The sequence below is a fragment of the Sinocyclocheilus grahami genome, unplaced genomic scaffold (assembly GCF_001515645.1).
Source record: "Sinocyclocheilus grahami isolate Dianchi unplaced genomic scaffold, SAMN03320097.WGS_v1.1 scaffold1025.1, whole genome shotgun sequence".
Lineage (NCBI taxonomy): Eukaryota > Metazoa > Chordata > Actinopteri > Cypriniformes > Cyprinidae > Sinocyclocheilus > Sinocyclocheilus grahami.
The window spans coordinates 265,363-283,474 of record NW_015506204.1 but is presented as its reverse complement, the minus strand read 5'-3'; the positions used below and the strand labels follow the sequence as shown (position 1 = coordinate 283,474).

The 18,112-nt window shown below is 34.6% G+C and overlaps 1 protein-coding gene across 1 annotated transcript in view; it reads right to left on the bottom strand.

Moving 5' to 3' along the window:
• The window catches only part of kctd5a (potassium channel tetramerization domain containing 5a), a 19,633-nt gene extending 3,009 nt beyond the window's left edge, over window positions 1-16,624 (bottom strand). The window contains exons 1-5 of the mRNA XM_016251046.1: window positions 16,177-16,624; window positions 14,178-14,286; window positions 13,899-13,990; window positions 11,086-11,181; window positions 962-1,087 (exon numbers count right to left, since the gene is read on the bottom strand). Coding sequence (XP_016106532.1) covers window positions 962-1,087; window positions 11,086-11,181; window positions 13,899-13,990; window positions 14,178-14,286; window positions 16,177-16,398 — 645 coding nt within the window. The 5' untranslated portion in view covers window positions 16,399-16,624. The remainder of the gene's footprint in view (window positions 1-961; window positions 1,088-11,085; window positions 11,182-13,898; window positions 13,991-14,177; window positions 14,287-16,176) is intronic.
• Window positions 16,625-18,112: the final 1,488 nt, after the last annotated feature.

The following is an 18,112-nucleotide window of genomic DNA, read 5'->3' as shown; positions in this document are numbered from 1 at the left end:
CGGTGTATCTCTAGTTTGTTTGTTTATTTATATATATATATATATATATATATATATATATATATATATATATATATAAAATAACTAAAATAACATTTGTAAATATTTCTTAATATATATTGAATTAAATTAAATCTCTATGTTGTAAAAAGCCTTGATTGTTTTGCTACTGTGTTTTACTTCTTGCTGTAAACATTTTAAATCTATTTGACTAATGGCAGTTTGGTTGAAACAAAAATAACATTAAGGAATTGTAGAGCAAATAAATAAATAAATATCAAGAAGAATAACTAAACATCTTTAAAAATCTGAAACATTTTCCCTATAATCACCCAGCCCTAAAGTGAGGCCTTTGCTTATTTGTACAAGCGATTGTGTGGACCTCAAAGGAAGCGTACAACAATGCCTTGGTGATATCATCCCAACATGTTTATTGTTGAGCCGAATGAAGACACAGAAGAAGATATTCAGAAGGAAACTTCTGGCTGCAGCATCTGATGGGGAAGCATTAAATATTGAGAAGGTTTTCCATCATTATCTGGGATCGGAAAGCAGACTAGATGAGCTGAGGATATAATTATAGGGCTTTCTAATAGGCACGAGTACAGGCAGAGAACAAGCATCAAATTGAGTATTAGTAACAGAGATTCAGAGAGGGAGGGAGGGAGGGAGCGCCACTGCCTTCAGCATTCAGCAGAGACCTAATTATCAGCTTAAGTGATATGTAAATGATGCCTCACCAAAAAATACTGGAGAAAAAAAAACTATTTCCACTTCCTCAGTTTGCACGGCATGCAGAGAAACAAAACACTCAGGCATGAACACATTTGATCTGGTTAATCAACTCTTTGAGTACTGTTATGCCATGTGACCATCTGAAGAGCAGAGGATGGTTTCTTATGATATGTGTGCAAGTGACTATTTCTGTCTGTGCACGAGGGAAGGGTTCTGTCAGCCTCACCTTGGCCTTTTCACTGGGCTCGCTGTTTGTGCCGTATGACTGATTGTGCAGCTCCTTGGAGACCACGCAGAGGAACTCTGCTTGATCCTCATTTCCGTAGTTGTACGAAGAGCCGATACTAACCAACTGGCAGGAGAGAGGAAAGGAAAACACATGATGACAGTATTTCCAAAGTGAACTGATTTGACTACATAAGATATAAATACAAAAAAACACTTCCCTGCGATACATTGCTTTTGTTGGTTTAGTGTGTAAAATAGTACAAAAACCAAAACCCTCTCACGGGATGCTTTACATCAACAAAGAGCCATTTGGAAAAAACATTACAAATGTGTCCAGGTCATATTTTACCACAAATTCAAATAAAAAAAATTAATATATGGTAAAATAATATATTTTTAAAACCCTTTTTTGCATAAAAACAACATTAATTTTGTGGTAATGAAATTACTGTAATGGCAGGGCTCTCAAAATCGCTAGCCCGACGTCCCGGGGCTATTGTGTTTTCCAGTCGGGCTACCAAAATGTATCACTGCCCTGCCCAACGGGCTATCTTGTATAGTGATATAAGATCCCTTCCTTGATTCACATTGTTCACTCGCTTATAGGGGTGAAACGGATCATACTTTATCATTTACACGTGTTTCTAAGTCTTACCAATTTAAACATTCAAGCGTTTTAAACCATTCATGGGCATGAAGAATTCAGTTCGGTGCTCACACGCACATACAGAGCGGCGTTTCAGGCAGAGCACGAACACAGAATTGATTCCTCTTTTGCTTGAACGGACACATACATGCACAATTATCTCAAAATAACTATCTCGGCAAGTATTTTCATGTAAATGAAAGTAAACCGTGGAGAAAGAAATCGCACGTGCATCATTATTTTGGATCCGTGCATTCGGTCTTAAAGGGGCAGCGACCTATAAATACCTGCTGTTTAAGCACCACCTGCTGTCAGAGAGTGACATTTGCGTCTCATTCAGCCCATCTGCTGTTTTTGTTTCGTTCAGATTTTTTATGTAGTATCACAAAGCTAAAGTCAGACCATTTTGTTTTTGTTTCAAATTTCATAATCTAAATAACATGGTTGCAGCAACTTTGTTTGGATTGTGATTAAAATACACAGGCAAAAACTTTACTTGCATGGAGACATTTCTTTTATTTGTATTATTTATTTATTTGATTTGGGATTTGTTTTAAAATTTCAAGTTAGTATATTGTTTGACATTTTCAGTTTCACAAAGTAATGTGCAGCCTTCTGGTGTGAGAAATAACAAATGGACACCTTTTTTTTAAAATCGGTCTTAAATCTAATTTTGTTGAAAAGAAATTGTGAGAAAATTGTGTTGTGAAATCAGTATCGTGAATCATATCATATATCGTGAGTTGAGTGAATCGTTACATCCGTATATGCTACTAGTTCTTGCTGTGGTATCGAAGTAGTAAATTGTTCTTAAAATAATAAGTGTTACTTAAATAGTAAAGAACCATATTTTTTTTGCTCATCTGAAAAATGATCCGATCTGTGACTCAAAATGTGATATGATAATGTAATATAATCTGAACTGTGAGATTTGTGATCCATTGCACCCCTACTCTCTTGACTTATTTGAAGAAAAAATACAATATCTTTTATTCTGGCTAGTTAAATTCATTTTTGTGCTAGCAAAATCTGAAGAATACCTGCCCAAAGGGCTACAAGGGATTTTGAAATTTTGCAAGCCCTGAATGGGGAAAAAGGGGAGATAATTAAATGGCATGTATCTGTACATCATGGTAATATTTGTTTTACTGAATTTTATTGATATACAATTATTTGTGCTGATTTAATTTATGCTGAATTACAATAATGAGATTTTTTTTGCAGGCCATATTTTACTGCAACATCAAAAGAAACAAAATGCCTAAATAAAAATGTTTTTTTAGGAACATTAATATTTTTTGCATTTAAGTAATATTAATTTTGTGGTGATGAAATGACTGTAATGAAAAATATATGAATTAAATTGCATTGCAAGTATTTCTACATCATGGTACTATTTGTTTTACTGAACTATTTATATAAAATTATTTATGCAGAATTATGATCAATTAAAAAAATGTATATCAAAGCAAAAACAATTTGTTTATCTTTTGGTGTAAAGGGGGGTGGTGGTGGGGGGGGGGGGGGGGGGTAAAAATAGAGATGATTTGTCAATGTCTGTTGCACTGAGTAATATCGCGGAAAAAGTCAAGTGGGAAAGCGAGATGAAGAAAATCAGCAAAACTCATCACCAACGTTTCAGGAAGGTTATCGTTGACTCTACTCGAGTACTGATGCCCCCGTCTCTTCACTTTCCAGGTACTGATTAGACTGAACCACCAGACGCTCCCTTAGATGCTTCACTCACCACAGGTTGCTGAACTCCAGACACTACCAATCGCACCACAAATTACAGCTTGTCCCTCAAACACCCAAAGCGTAAAAGCTTCACTTTGTTTCTGTGCCTTACCCTTCCACCACAAGAGCATGAATATGCAAAAATAAAAGCAAACAGTGTTCAGCAATCTAGTCAAATAAAAGCAAGCTCCCAAAAAAAAAAAAAACAACTTCCACTGCTCCTAGATGCCCTTAGATGATATTGATCTCAATGCTAAACAGGGGCAAGTGAAAGAGAATTTTACTTGCACAAATGGACAAGTAACATGATTAATACATCAATAATAAACAATAACTAGGGCAGTACCGAAACTTTGGCGACAATGATTCTGATTGCATTACTTTCAGTGTAAACAGTGACTGATAACGGATAATGTATTGACAGTATCAAGGTTCGCAGAGAAATTTATAAGATAAAACTAATAAGAGCAACAGCACACACAAAAAAACAAACATGAATAAACATACGTAGGAAAAGTAGGAAAAAAAAAGAACAGTTCAATAAACAGTAAGTTAATATCTAGAGACTTACGTTTTAGACACCATATTGGCTGTTTTTGCACTATTTCTGTGCTATTTCACCAACAAAAAACATTCCAAACACAGTCACAGTACTGTTTTGCGTCTCTGAGCAACATGACGTTGTTTTGTTTCTGAATGAATCAACCGTGTAAATGCTTCAGTTCAATCACAACGACACACTTAACAGTGACATGCTGCCACCTACTGGCGGTTTTAATTTCACATTTAAAGTATCTTTTCATTTTTTAAATAATTTCAAATATCAGTATTCAACATTTCATGTTTTAAATATCAAAACTTTATTTATGCATTTGTAACTGCAGGTTAAAGCATTCCATGTCCCTCTAAGCTGCATTAACGTGTGTAAATACATTTAAATGCCACTTCATATGCAAATTCTGCAAAGATTAATTTTACGGATACTGATTTAATTTGTTCAGTAACAGCCTAAATGTATTATTATTATAACTGACTGATTAAATGTAAGAATTTGACTCAAAAGATGTACACTTTTAGAAACAAAATGGCTTTATAAAAGGTAAGAATGCCCATAAAAGTAAAAAATCTATTTAAAATTATTGGAAAATATTAATTTCTATCACTGCTGTGAACTGACCACACAGAATATGAAGAATATCAAAAACTTTAGGAGTCAGCTGTCCACGGTAGTCCTTAAGATATCAGCACAATAACTGTTGGTGTATTTCTGTCTTTTTTTTTTTCTGGCTAGTATAAGTTATGAATGGCCGGTAACTTAAACATTTAGTAGCTAAATTGGCTGGTGAGTGAAAAAGTTAATTTCAATCCCTGGTAGTGTAGAGATGCGCGGATGAGCTCAAACTTCACCTAAATCCGCTGCTTCAAATTATCCACCCGCCACCCACCCACACCTATATTTGATCGTCACATTACAATGATTCTAATTCTTAGTATTGCATGATGATATGATGAATGGATGGTTCATTTTTAACAGCAGATTCGGTGACGTTCAGAGACTAGAGCTGATCTGCGCATCACGGCACGCGCCTGCAGCGCATTAAAGCCTGTGTTACGGCCACCGGAGCTGATCGCAGCCACTCAGTCAATGCTGGAGTTTATACCGGCCGCACCACAGCCTAGAACTCATGCTTATCACATTGGTCACATCACATCGCCCAGTGTGACAAAATCCAATAGAATTTCTATTGTATTTTGGTCGCACCACGCCGCTCGCGTCCGGTCTAGAATAGAACCCATTATAATCAGTGATATTGTCTACACTGGATGCAGTAATCTGATGCCTCGTTCTATTTACGACGTGCTGACACAAAGTTCAAATGATTTTCAACAGTCACTTTGTCGCATCCGGTTGCGGCGCGGACACAGTGTCAGCATAGTATGTCAGTACAGTCTGTAACGCAGCAGATTGAAAAGTTAGTATCTTTCTGCAGTCCAATAGACGGCAGTAAGGTGGTGGCTTGAGTTAGTTGAATGATGATTTAACGCTACGTTGTCACCTAGTTGGAGAGACTCAATGCTAAGTAAATAAACAACAATGTCCCCGTCTTTTATTCTCACAATGAGCTTATCATATTCGTTTGCTACATTAGTAGGGCCCTATGATTTCCGCGATGCAGAAAACATGGACGGAATCGCAGAATCCAGTCATAAAAATGGAATTTACTGTATAACGCAGAATTTCATGGAATTGGTCTTATTTTTGATGAATAAATAAAAAACAGGTCAGTACATATATATAGACTGTGTCTGTGAATATTAAACTGCAAAAAGACTTATTTAAATACGAATCCTCATGTTCTGCATGTTAATTTTATTACCAGAAAATACACAACAGGATTTGTGAAAAAATATTATTAATTATTCATTTTAGATGTTTACATTTGGAAAAGCTGTGCTTCCTGCATAAACCTGCCCCTGTTGGTTTGGCAGTATAGCTTGCTTGCCCTACAAAGTTACCTTGTTTAATTTCTTAATTCAAGTTATAAATATTTTGTTCTATTTGATTTTTAAAGTTATTTATAATAAGTGAAGTGAAGTTTACGGTTAAGTGCACTGATGTCAGACTCATTTTGAATAATAAAGTTTGTTAAATTGTTAAATACCCTGCCTCCACTACATAGGCCTATGTTTGTCATATCATTATAAGTGTTTGATCACCACATTTGAGTTATTGCAAAAAATGTGTTTATGTATATATATCGTATTCTATATACAGTACCAGTCAAAAGTTTGGACACACGAATGGGAAATGTGTCCAAACTTTTGACTATACTGTACTATTATATAGCCTACACAAAGAAAATCGGCCGATATATCGATATCAGTCTTTTTTTTTACCCCCCTAATATCGGTATCGGACCTAAAAAAAAAAACCATATCGGTAGGGCTCTAAAGCAAAGCCACAACATAAAAGTGATACATCTCAGAGCAACACACAACAGTGTTTCATTACAGAATGATTCAGCATTTTTGAACGAATCAGGTGAGCCAATGATTCAGTGGGCCATTCATAAAGACAGTCACTTGCATCATTTATTAAATGAATCAGCCGCTTGAACGAATGGGTTGAATCAATGACTTACTTATTAAGACAGTGACTTGCTGCCACCTACTGGTGGTTTGGTTTCATTTTAAAGTACTGTATTTTTCTAACATTTCATATTTGTATGTTAAAAAAGTAGAACATTAATCTTGTAACATTATGCATTTGCAATTGTACTGTGTAAATGCATTTATGGAACCTCTTATCTTCATTAAACAGTCTGAGTAAATGCATCTAAATGGCACTTTTGATGCAGCTTCTGTGCTTTCTCTGCAGTGAAAAGATGGAGTTTGTTGATACTGATTTCATTTGAATGGTAACAACCATACAGCGTCTTATTATTCTAACTGAATGTATTGATAACATTTAAGAATATGACGTAAATGATGACACTTACATTAAATATGGTTAGGAAACTATTGCCCTTCATAAAGTTAAAAAGTGTAATAGAAATCAATAAGGCAAATATCACAAATATGCTGATTAAAGTAAGACCTGATAGAGCACTGATGAGACAACTGCTTCAGAATAATTTACATTTACGGCAAAAAAAAAAAAGGAAAAAAAAGTAATCCCCAGACAAGTAATTTTTTACTTGAACAAGTCAGGACAAGCACATTTCAAGGCTTAATGTCGAGCCCTTCATAATATACACTTTAGTTAAATTGTGGCCATGAATTAAGAATTTGTTCACTTGTTTTAGTAAAACATTGCCACATTGTACTAATTAGTTTTCTTGTTTTGATTTAATTAGGGCTGGACAATAATTCAATATCAATATGTAACGATATAATCGTTTTCAATAACGGTGATATGATTTTTAAACATTTCCGATATTTCGATATACATTACCAGTGCTTCCCATACATTGATTTATTTGTGGCGTTTGATTTCGTTGAATAAACATGAGCACTGTACATTTCAAAATCAAAACGCGGCGCGGGTGTTTTATATGAATGTAACTCTGAAAGGACCCGACTCTCTTCAGGCATTTTCATTTTTATCTGATAAAGTAGCGTTCATGAGAGGAGCTGCTTTGATTACAGCCGTCGTACACTACGACTCTAAAGTTTTTGAACTGTAAGATTTTTAATGTTTTTTTACGAATTCGCTTCTGCTCACCAAGGCTGCATTTATTTGATCCAAAGTACAGCAAAAAAAGTAAAATTTAGAATTATTTTTACTATTTAAAATAGTTATTTTAAATCTTCAGAAACCATTCTAATATGCTGATTTGCTGATTATCAATATTTAAAACGGTTGAAATTTTATTAATTCAGGATTCTTTGATGAATAGAAAGATCCAAAAATCAGTATTTCAGATAAATGCTGTTCTTCTGAACTTTCTATTTATCAAAGAAACCTGAAAAAAAAATCTACTCATTTGTTTTCAACATAATAATAAATGTTTTTGAGCAGCAAATCAGCATATTAGAATGTTTTCTGAAGGATCATGTGAGTAATGATGCTAAAAATTCAACTTTTGAAATCGCAGGAATAAATCACATTTTAAATTATTTTAAATAGTAAAATTTTTTGTAAATGTTACTGTTTTTGCTGTATTTTGGGTCAAATAAATGCAGGCTTGGTGAGCAGAAGAGACTTCTTTAAAAAAACATAAAAAAATATTACTGTTCAAAAACTTTTGACTGGTAGTGTATGTCAGCCTATAGTTTGATATAAGGTAAACGTTAATTTATTTGTGCTGTTTTTTTCTTAAATATTAGTTTTATAGGAGGAGGTTTCATAGACTTGGAAAATTAAATTTACAGAAGTTTTTAGGTACAGACATCTGTTGTGGCTTTTTTTTTTTAATAGTGTTCGTATCGATATCGGAATTATATCGTATCGACCGAAATTAAGAAATATATTGTGATATAAATTTTGGCCATATCGTCCAGCCCTAGATTTAATTAAAATGACTGAACAAATTAATAACAATGTGGCCACGATTTACTAAAAAGACGGAAGAAATTCTTAATTCATTGCCACAATTTATATATATAAACTTACATTAAGATCAAAGCAAGCATTTTCCAATCTAACTATTTAAAAATAATCAACTTATGATGGATGGTAACATCTAATGTTGATGGAAACAACAACCCTACTTTGCATCTATAGCTATTTCTATGCACAGCATTTTCAAAGGTACGTCTGGCATTCTGTCACCTTACTGCTGCCAAGGCAACACATCAGGACAAGCCAAAAGCAGATCAGGAGGGCACACACACCTTACTCACTGCGAAAGGGGAAACCCTCCTAAACTGCACGCTTCATAGATTGGCCAACACCACATAAAGACAGCAAACATCCCATTCCCCATTCACTACAGTTTTTGCTTTGAAATTTCAATAGATGGATGCCAGTGTGTACAAACCCGAGCTGGTTTGGTTCATATGTTTTAAGAGAAAGAAAAAGCACTGATTCAAACATCAGGTGTACACAAAATGTTTTGCAAACGGTCGTAAGCATAGTAAAAATAGCATGCCCAAATTTGAATCAGTAAGTAACTTCTAACCACTGAAAGCAGCAGAAGCACCTATTTAAACCACTGGCTTTAGATCACAGATGTCCAAACCACCATATTTAAAGAACAGCATATTAATCAAAGTTGTGTAGCGTCTGCGTAGGATCATGCATGAGCGTTGGACTGTTTATGGCTTAAGAGACCCCTTTTAGCCTTTTGACATTTGCATATAAATTACAGTTCTGGTCAGAGACTTTACGTTCGTATAGGGGTTTTAAATTGCCAGATGGTTCTTTGCCGCCAAGAAGATTCGAACCAGCCCCCAATCTGATTTCAAACACATTCCAAAAGAGCTGTAAATGGCCAAACCAACACACACACACACACAAAGACATTTCTTTATTTTAGACTATAATTAATCAGTTATAATTGTATCTGGTATATGCATGTGTTGTGTGTACATTCCCTTGTTAGATTAGATGAGTTACCACTCGTTATTTGTATTAGTTAAAGCCATAAAACACTTATATTCAGGTGTATGTATGTATCTTTGGTTTAATCTATTCCAGATTATTGTTTCTTGGTATCAATGTTACCTGTTTTTCATTTCTCGGACAATGACGTACAGTATGTGATTGTGAAACGCATCATATGACTCGTACGATATTTTGGGTTAAAACTACGGATATTCCAGACTGGCCATAAAGCATGCAAATGAGCCATAAAACAAGAGACAAAGACGATTCTCCCGCTCAAAATCCATGTCTCTCATTGGCCAGCACACACAGAATAGAAATTCTCAAAAGCGATCAGCCCAGAATAACTTTGCTCAGAAAACTTCTTCTTCGTTTGAGACAACACCTTTCAGGACTCTCAAGACCTTCCTTTTGAGTTTTATTTTCCGGCAGTTTTTACTTTCAAGTAACGTTAGTCGCTGTGGACTTCTTCTTCAGAAGAACCAGAAGTAAAAACTTCCAGCTGACTCCTCACGAACTCATCAAAAGAGCTCCGTTATCTACCGCATCCGGACTCTTTTTCAGCAATCGAAACCAATGCAAGTAACCGCTTAAAATGATTCAGATGCGTGTTTAAATTTCAGTCCCTTTTAAGGTGATTATTGGATTCTTTGGTGATTTTTAAAGGTTGTGGTTAAGTGATGTGAAATCTGCCATTCTTTTCCTATTCTCTCTCTTTTCCTTACTTTGTTTCATTCTGTGTATATATGTTTTAGTTAATTATATGTTAGATATAGTTTTCATTTATTAAATCCCTTATATTCACAACGGATTGTCTCTGTTTACTGCTCACAGTTCCAAGTCAATGAATGTTTGAACCCTCGCTACATTTTGCTAAGAATTACTGCTAGCACTGTACAAAGAAGGACAGTTTATTGTTCCGTGGCCAGAAAATAAATATTCCTTGAATTGATAAATGATTATATTGTATGCTCAGTGGACGGACAGATCAAATAATTGTAATATTGATTCTGCTACAGTTAATTCGAAGATATAATCTAAATATTTATTATGAATCATAACCAGTTATAATTCATCATAAATATTCCCCTTTTTAGAGCTAATAAATAATAATAAACATTACAGTTGTTAGACCTACAACGAACACAACTGATGACCACAACGGCTGGTGTCCGTCCACACTGGAAGCCGCATGCTATTGTACAATGTTCACTAACAGACCAATCAGCTGTAAGCTCAATTAAATTAAATACACAACTATGCTATGACAACTGATATATGGCTGTTAGTATAATTAGAAACTATTTTGTCCAAATATCCATTGTGATTGGCTAAAGATTACATTCAACAGTGTTAAGTGTTTTTAAAGATAAACTTTAAATGTGAGTTAGATGACAGCAAAGGTAATATAAATAATATAAAGGTAATATAAAAATAAAGGAAATGAGCATGGAGAATTATATATACAAAATTTGCCGATACACTACCCTTTAATAGTTTGGGTTTGTTAAATTTTTTTTTAAGAAGTCTTTTATACTCACCAAGGCTGCATTTATTTGATCAAAAATTCAGTAAAAATAGTAATATTGTGAAATATTGGTATATTGTGCATCCCCAAATACAATTCTACAGTTTGCTAAAAAGCTGAAACAAGAGAGTAATCCTAATGCTCTCTAGTGTTTCTAATCACCTGTTCAAACTTCCAGCCATCTGACATAGTGGAGACCATCTGTGTCAGTTCCTCCTCCTGACACTGTAGGACTCTGTAGACGTGCTTCACGGGGAGCTGAAGGAAGGGGAACAACTTATGAGAAGACAAAATAATACTATATGAAGAGGCAAAGCACAAGCTCTGATTTAATTAAAAATGACTTGGTCATTCCTGCAGACCCATAAATGTCATCAGATTAAGCTGAGAAGGCAGATTTCAGAGGACACATTTGTCATGGGATACTGCAAGAACATTTTGAAAGAACCTGGAAGGGCGAACCCATGTAAAAAACAGGTTTGTAGAATCATCCAGGTTACAATCTTTCTGACTGGTTAATATGTTTGAAATCAATGGGCCTCATTCATGAAACACAAACAGAACAAATGTGTACATAATGTGTGAAAGAAAGAAAGAAACCATTCTGGCATAAATTTAATTCCAACAATTAAATTGAATTATATTGAACAATTTATGCAAGAATGGCTTAATGAATGAATTACACAGAAATTTATTCTGCTAAATTTATTCTTTTTTTTTTTAATGGTTGATGGCCGATATAATGTAGATTTACGCATATGATACAGTGTTTCCCCTGCCATTATATTAGGGGGGCGGCCCGCTCCCCCCCCCAACGGCACCCCCCACCCCCCCTTGAAGGTCAAGTTAATATTTAATTATATTTTCTCTATAGCGCCAGATCACAAAAGAAATCATTTAAAGTTACCTTTCCTATAGAACAGGTATATGCCTTGTTCTTTTATTAAGCAAACTAAATAGCCTTATGTTATTTATCTTATTTACACGACCGCATGTCATTTCGGTCTCTACGTTATGGTCGCGCTCTCTATCACGCACAGCGGAGTTCCGCCCGATGCGCGCGCATACACACACACAAGTGAGCCCACTCCCACTAGTATTTGTAAATATTAAGCCGCTAAACGATTCATATTTAAATATGAATTCTGCGTGGCTCTGTGTTAATGAATGGCACAGATGCGTGGTTTTGTGTAGTACTCGTACTGAAACGCTCGTGACGCTTCCGGTGATATTAACATCTGCCGTCTCACTAATGAGGACATAAATACATGAACAACATCTCCAGAACTGCTCTGAGAGTCACTTCATGAGCATTTGACCGTTTCATTTCAGTAAAACTATCATAGTACTAAATGGAAAAAAATTATATTTAAACAAAATAAGAAAAATTTGGATGACATCTCAGTGTTTCCCCTGCCATTATTTTAGGGGGGCGGCCGCCACCCCAACGGCACCCCCCCGCGCCCCTTGAAGGTCAAGTTAATTTGATTTAATTATATTTTCTGTATAGCGCCAGATCACAAAAGAAATCATTTAAAGTTACCTTTCCTATAGAACAGGTATATGCCTTGTTCTTTTATTAAGCAAACTAAATAGCCTTATGTTATTTATCTTATTTACACGACCGTATGTAATTTACGTTATGGTCACGCTCTCTGCATTACGCACAGCCGAGTTCCGCCCAATGCGCGCGCGCATACACACACACACACACACACGTGAGCCCACTAGTATTTGTAAATATAAAGCCGCAAAACGATTCATCTTTAAATATGAATTCTGCGTGTCTCTGTGTTAATGAATGGCACAGATGCGTGGTTTTGTGTAGGTTTCGTGACGCTTCCGGTGATATTAACGTCTGCCGTCTCACTAATGAGGACATAAACACATGAACAACATCTCCAGAACTGCTCTGAGAGTCACTTCATGAGCATTTGACCGTTTCATTTCAGTAAAACTATCATCATGTCATACACACACAGAAATATAATGGTATTCACGGCAACCCGTCAAAATAAAAGTTTGGTTTAACTTGAGAGCATTGGCAGAAATATATTACTATTGTTGAGTAGAATGTACGTAACAGGCTGCTACTACTAAAATTATTAAAACCTTATTCTTAAGGAATAAGCATTCAATATTTCTTCAATGTTTTAATTGTAATATTAAATGACCTTTATTTTCCAAAAAAATTAAATTGGTTTAATTTTCATTAAACACATAATTTCACGTTTTATGCCTTAAAACAAAATGTAAATACACATCACAGAATTTCTGAGCAAAAAATCATAAGGCTATTGTAAGAATAAATTATTGTTTTTATATTATTGTAAAACATGTAATAATTAGACATGCTAAAACAGAATTTGGTTACAATAAAACATAAGGTTGGAAAAATAAAAACATTTCATAGGGCCTTAAACATGTAATATTTGTTAAACTTTTTAAAAATTGATGTTAAATTGTTTAAGTTTCATGATTTTAATTAATTAGACATGCGTTTTGATTAATAAAATGTAATTTAACCATTAAAAAGGTGGAAAAAAAACCTAAAAAAAACAACGGAATCCCCCAAAAGCCATAAACCTAGGGGAAACACTGTGATATAATTGAATTTAAAAAAATCAGTTCATTACGAAAACAGGGAATTATTCAAGTAGTTGAAAATAAAAAGCCTTTAAGAAATAAACCATTAAAACAGTGCTTTGGAATTTCTTGTTTGTTTTTTCCCATTTAGGAGTTAGCTTTCATGTTTCATGTAGTGGATATATACTCTTATACCCCTACAGCACAACTCTTTTTCTATATTTTGAGGATTTACATACTATTGTACTTATTTTACACAATATACTTCAAATTCACCTCAAAAATAATTGAGAACTTTTGTTGTTTTGTTAGATGTGAAGTAGCACAACAATCTTGAAAAAAGAAAGAAAATTACAGACCAGTTATAACTTAATCCCAAATTGACTTACCTGAGCCATCTTACAATCCCTCTCCCTGATTTTGTCTTTGACCAGTTTAATCAATGAAGTGATATTGTAGAATTCAGCCTCTTCCAGCACACCTGAAGGATGAAACAGATGAATTATTTAATCAAAAACCACGTATAATAGACAAAAAAGCTACATGTCAAGAACATGTAGAACTTACAAACAAGTTACAACTGAATTTAGCTGCCAGTGAGAAAACAGAAGAAATCTAACAGCATGTTCAGACATATCTTAAAGTTCTTGATCGCATTCCCATCATACCTTCCTCTGCTAGGCCTCGGTTCAGCACCAGCTTCCCGTGTCTCAGATAGTTGAGTACCGGACCAAAATAAGTGGGATCGCGGTCTATCAAATAAGCACCTGTTTCATCCTGGATGAGGAAAGAGTGTTGTCAGTACCATGAGACTCGTTTCTAAAGGATTTCAGCATAATAAACACCATTTTATTCAACTGTGGATTATTCAATCAGGCTTAAATGGCTCTGCACCTCATCAGATAGTTTGTTTAAATTAAATAAAGTTTTTAAAGAAATAATAAACAGTGTCTGATCAGTACTGAAAAGTGTCTGTTAAGACAAGGTGTGGCTGACATTTAACATGCATGCTGCAGAGCCCATGCTGATCCATCTCCAGCACAACAGCATTACCATGGATCAATACTGAGGTCAGAAAAGTGAGCTTTATTTTTACAAAATTTACACAATTTACAAAAGCAATTGGCAAATGAAACTTTAAAGTTAAATCACACAATTTCTGTTTGTAACACTTCTTTATTTATAAGAAATATTTTTGACTAAGCTGAAGGACAGCAGCATTTCTTTGTTTTTAGCGACTAGTTGCCCTAATAAATGATGCATACTGACCTTTTAAAGTTTAAAAGCATCTAGGCAACCCTATTTCTTCTTCTGTCACAAATTAGAAACTATACAATTTATTAAAAAAGACCAATATACTTGTTTGACATGATAAATAATCAAACTCGGTGCATAACATATATTAGCACCAATTAAACCAGTTTAATTCTATCCTGGATCAGTTCCTCCCAATTATAGTGTGTTTGGAGTACTAAAAGAGTTATTTATTCATTTAGTTATTTACCATTTTGCTGGCAGGTTAAACAAATGTAGTACAGGAATGACTCCCTTCAAAACGTAAATTATAAAACGTATAAAAATATTACAAAAATATGATTTCCCTACTTTGTAATACTCATTTATAAACAAAGTGACCAGCAACCCAATTGTTTTCATTGTTTACTCCAGATAAACACTAGCAAAAGTATTTTATTGTTTAATAGAATAAGTAACATTAATATAGTTCACATATTTAGTTTAGTCTGATAAACATTAATAAAATAGTTTAATTGGGTTGGTATAGCACAGTTGAACTATTTTAACACAATAGTTAATATATCTTTGGTTTATTCAAATAAACACTAGTAAGAATAGTTAGCATTAGACAATGCATTAGATATTATGAACTACCGATAAGCAAATTTTACCACATTTAATATCTTGGTTAATGGTCATACATACATTATCATGAATTGTGAGCTGCCTAAATCCATTATAGTGTGAAAATATACAATTGTACCATACGCTGACATTAAACAATATTAATAAATGCTGTAAAAGTATTGTTCATTGTTATCATTATGCTTTTAAACTGAGTCTTGTGAAGTGTTACCAAGATGTCAATGGTTTAATCTGATAATAGCCTAGTAACTTAGTTTCTTAGTTTCCAGTCAGACAATCGGTTACCAACAAAGGCTAGTAATCTTTGTCATATTTAAGGTTTACTTGAACAAGCATTAGTAGTGTTTAATACTTAAGGTTTAATGAGAACAACACTAGTATAAGTTCTTCAATTAGCACTTGGCATGTAACGTTAGCATTTAAGTTTGTACTAATAAAGGTGTTCTCGTATTTCAACATTGAAGGCTTAAACGAGCAGAAGTTACTCAAAATATACTGCAAACCACCTCATTAACTAGATCTGACCGTCTAGAGCTGACTTTATTTGGCGAACAATCTACATCAAGTGTTATCAGTTAGGCTAAGCTAGTCAGAGGAGCTCCATTCACAGTAACTTTACCAGCTAGCCGTCTAGCTACAATTTTAAAATACATCAATATAGCGAAATGAAACACCGCAGACCCGTCATGAGATTTTCCAGTTTAACTGAATTGTTTAGAGTCCAGATAAGCGAAGTGGCGGTTAGTGTTCATTGTCGTGCTAGCGAAAAGTTCGCTGTGTAAATACCTTGTCAGAGTCGAGGTCGGGGTCGGCCTGGCACAGGCGGTACAGGAAAGATTTCGGGTCTCTGCACAGCGTTTGCCTCGTCGTGAGAAAGTACGTGCCGCCGACGTTCAGACGAACCCATTTGGGCAAGCCGCTTCCAGACGGCAGCAGTCTCTCTCCGGGAGAAATAGCGAGACACCTGCGAGCGTTCGAGCCGCTCGGGTCAGGGCTCTTCTCCGCCATCCCTCCTCTGCTCTCCCGCTACTGATAGAACTGAGCGAGAGCAGGAAGTGCGCGGAGTTTGAGAGTCGCTGTGCCCTCCCATTCCAGCCAGCTACACAGGCTGTGTCTCCAAACACACAGGCGAACTATCCAGACCGCACACTTTCGGCAGCCAAAAACGCTCTGACCGCGCCGTGATGCCCAAGACCGGTGAAGACCTGTCTAGGCAGCTCGATTTTTATTATTATTCAAACTGTTAAGACTTTTTTTTTCTTTGTCCTCATTCTTCTTATTTTCTGTTTCTTTGAAATTATGTAATTATTACAATAATAAAAAAGCAGAAGTGGACTGATAAGGACGTCACTGTTGTTTCGGTATTTAAAACAGCCACATGATGTAGGGCCTCTATGAAACAAAAAAAAAAGTCTGTCAAACACTTATAAAAGAGTATTTCAATCAGTATTTCAGTCAGATGAACGCTTGTCAAATTGCATTATGTTAAGCGTGAAGCACTTTGGGCAACAGTAGCTGCATTACATGTGCTATATAAATAAATAAAAAGAAAGAAAGATATGAGGGGAGAATCATGCTTTGGTAAATCATAATTACACGTAACGTGATTATGACAAAAAAGGAATTATGACATAAAAAGCCGTAATGATGAGATAAAAAGCTAATTATGACATAAAAAGTAAAAAATTATTAGATACAGTGTCATAATTATGATAAACAGTTGAAATGATAAAATATATCAATGATAAAATCATGACATAGAAAGGAAAAGTGCATTGTGTTTTAGGGTTAAAGAAAATATCTGTAAACTTAAAAGATTATGTCCTGGCAGAAAATGACCAGTACCTTTTTCCATTTATTACAGTGCATAATTATGAAAATTTGTGAGATAAAGTCAAAATTATAAGAAAAAAGTCAATTATGAGATAAACAAAAACCATAATTATAAATTACTATTAGATAAAAGGTCAAATATGACAAAAAAATATATAAATTATGAGCTACTAAGTCATAATTATCAGATTAAAATGTTAAGCTGTTATATAAAAATCCAATTAAAACATATAGTCATAATTGATCAAAGCAAAAAAATTATGACAATTGAAAGTTTAATTGATTACATTCTGACTTTTCTTCTCATAATTATGACTTGAACTATGACTCATATTTATGAGTTTTCATCTAAGAAACATGACTAGGTCATTTTTACTTTTTATGTCATAATTATGAGCTTATTCTGTGAAAACGGGCTTCCATAATGATATAGGAAGTATTTCTTTGATTTAATCAGATAAACACTAAATAAGAGTTAATATATCAATGGATTAGTTTGATAAACACAAGTAGAACACAGAACAGTTCATATTTCAATGGCTTAGCTAAGTATAGTTATCTAGGTCATATTTCTATGGTTTAATCAGATCATTTATCTGCATCAGTGCTTTGAGAGTGTGCATGATTGTGTTCTCATGTGCAGTAAGTATGGAATGAAGACTATTTGAGTGAGCCATGTGAAGACTGATAATACAAATGACAGTACAGTGAATAGCAGGCATTTATCATCACTTGATGGTCCTGCTATTGCTACTGTATAAAGTGAGATGTGTTTCTCATAGCTGTTGTTTTTTCTGTGTAGGCAAGCCTGTGGGCATTCTCTTACTGTATATGTTTAAGATCTGGAAAGCTGAATGGTGAGCGCCCCATTTCAGCGCTGCAAGATGTT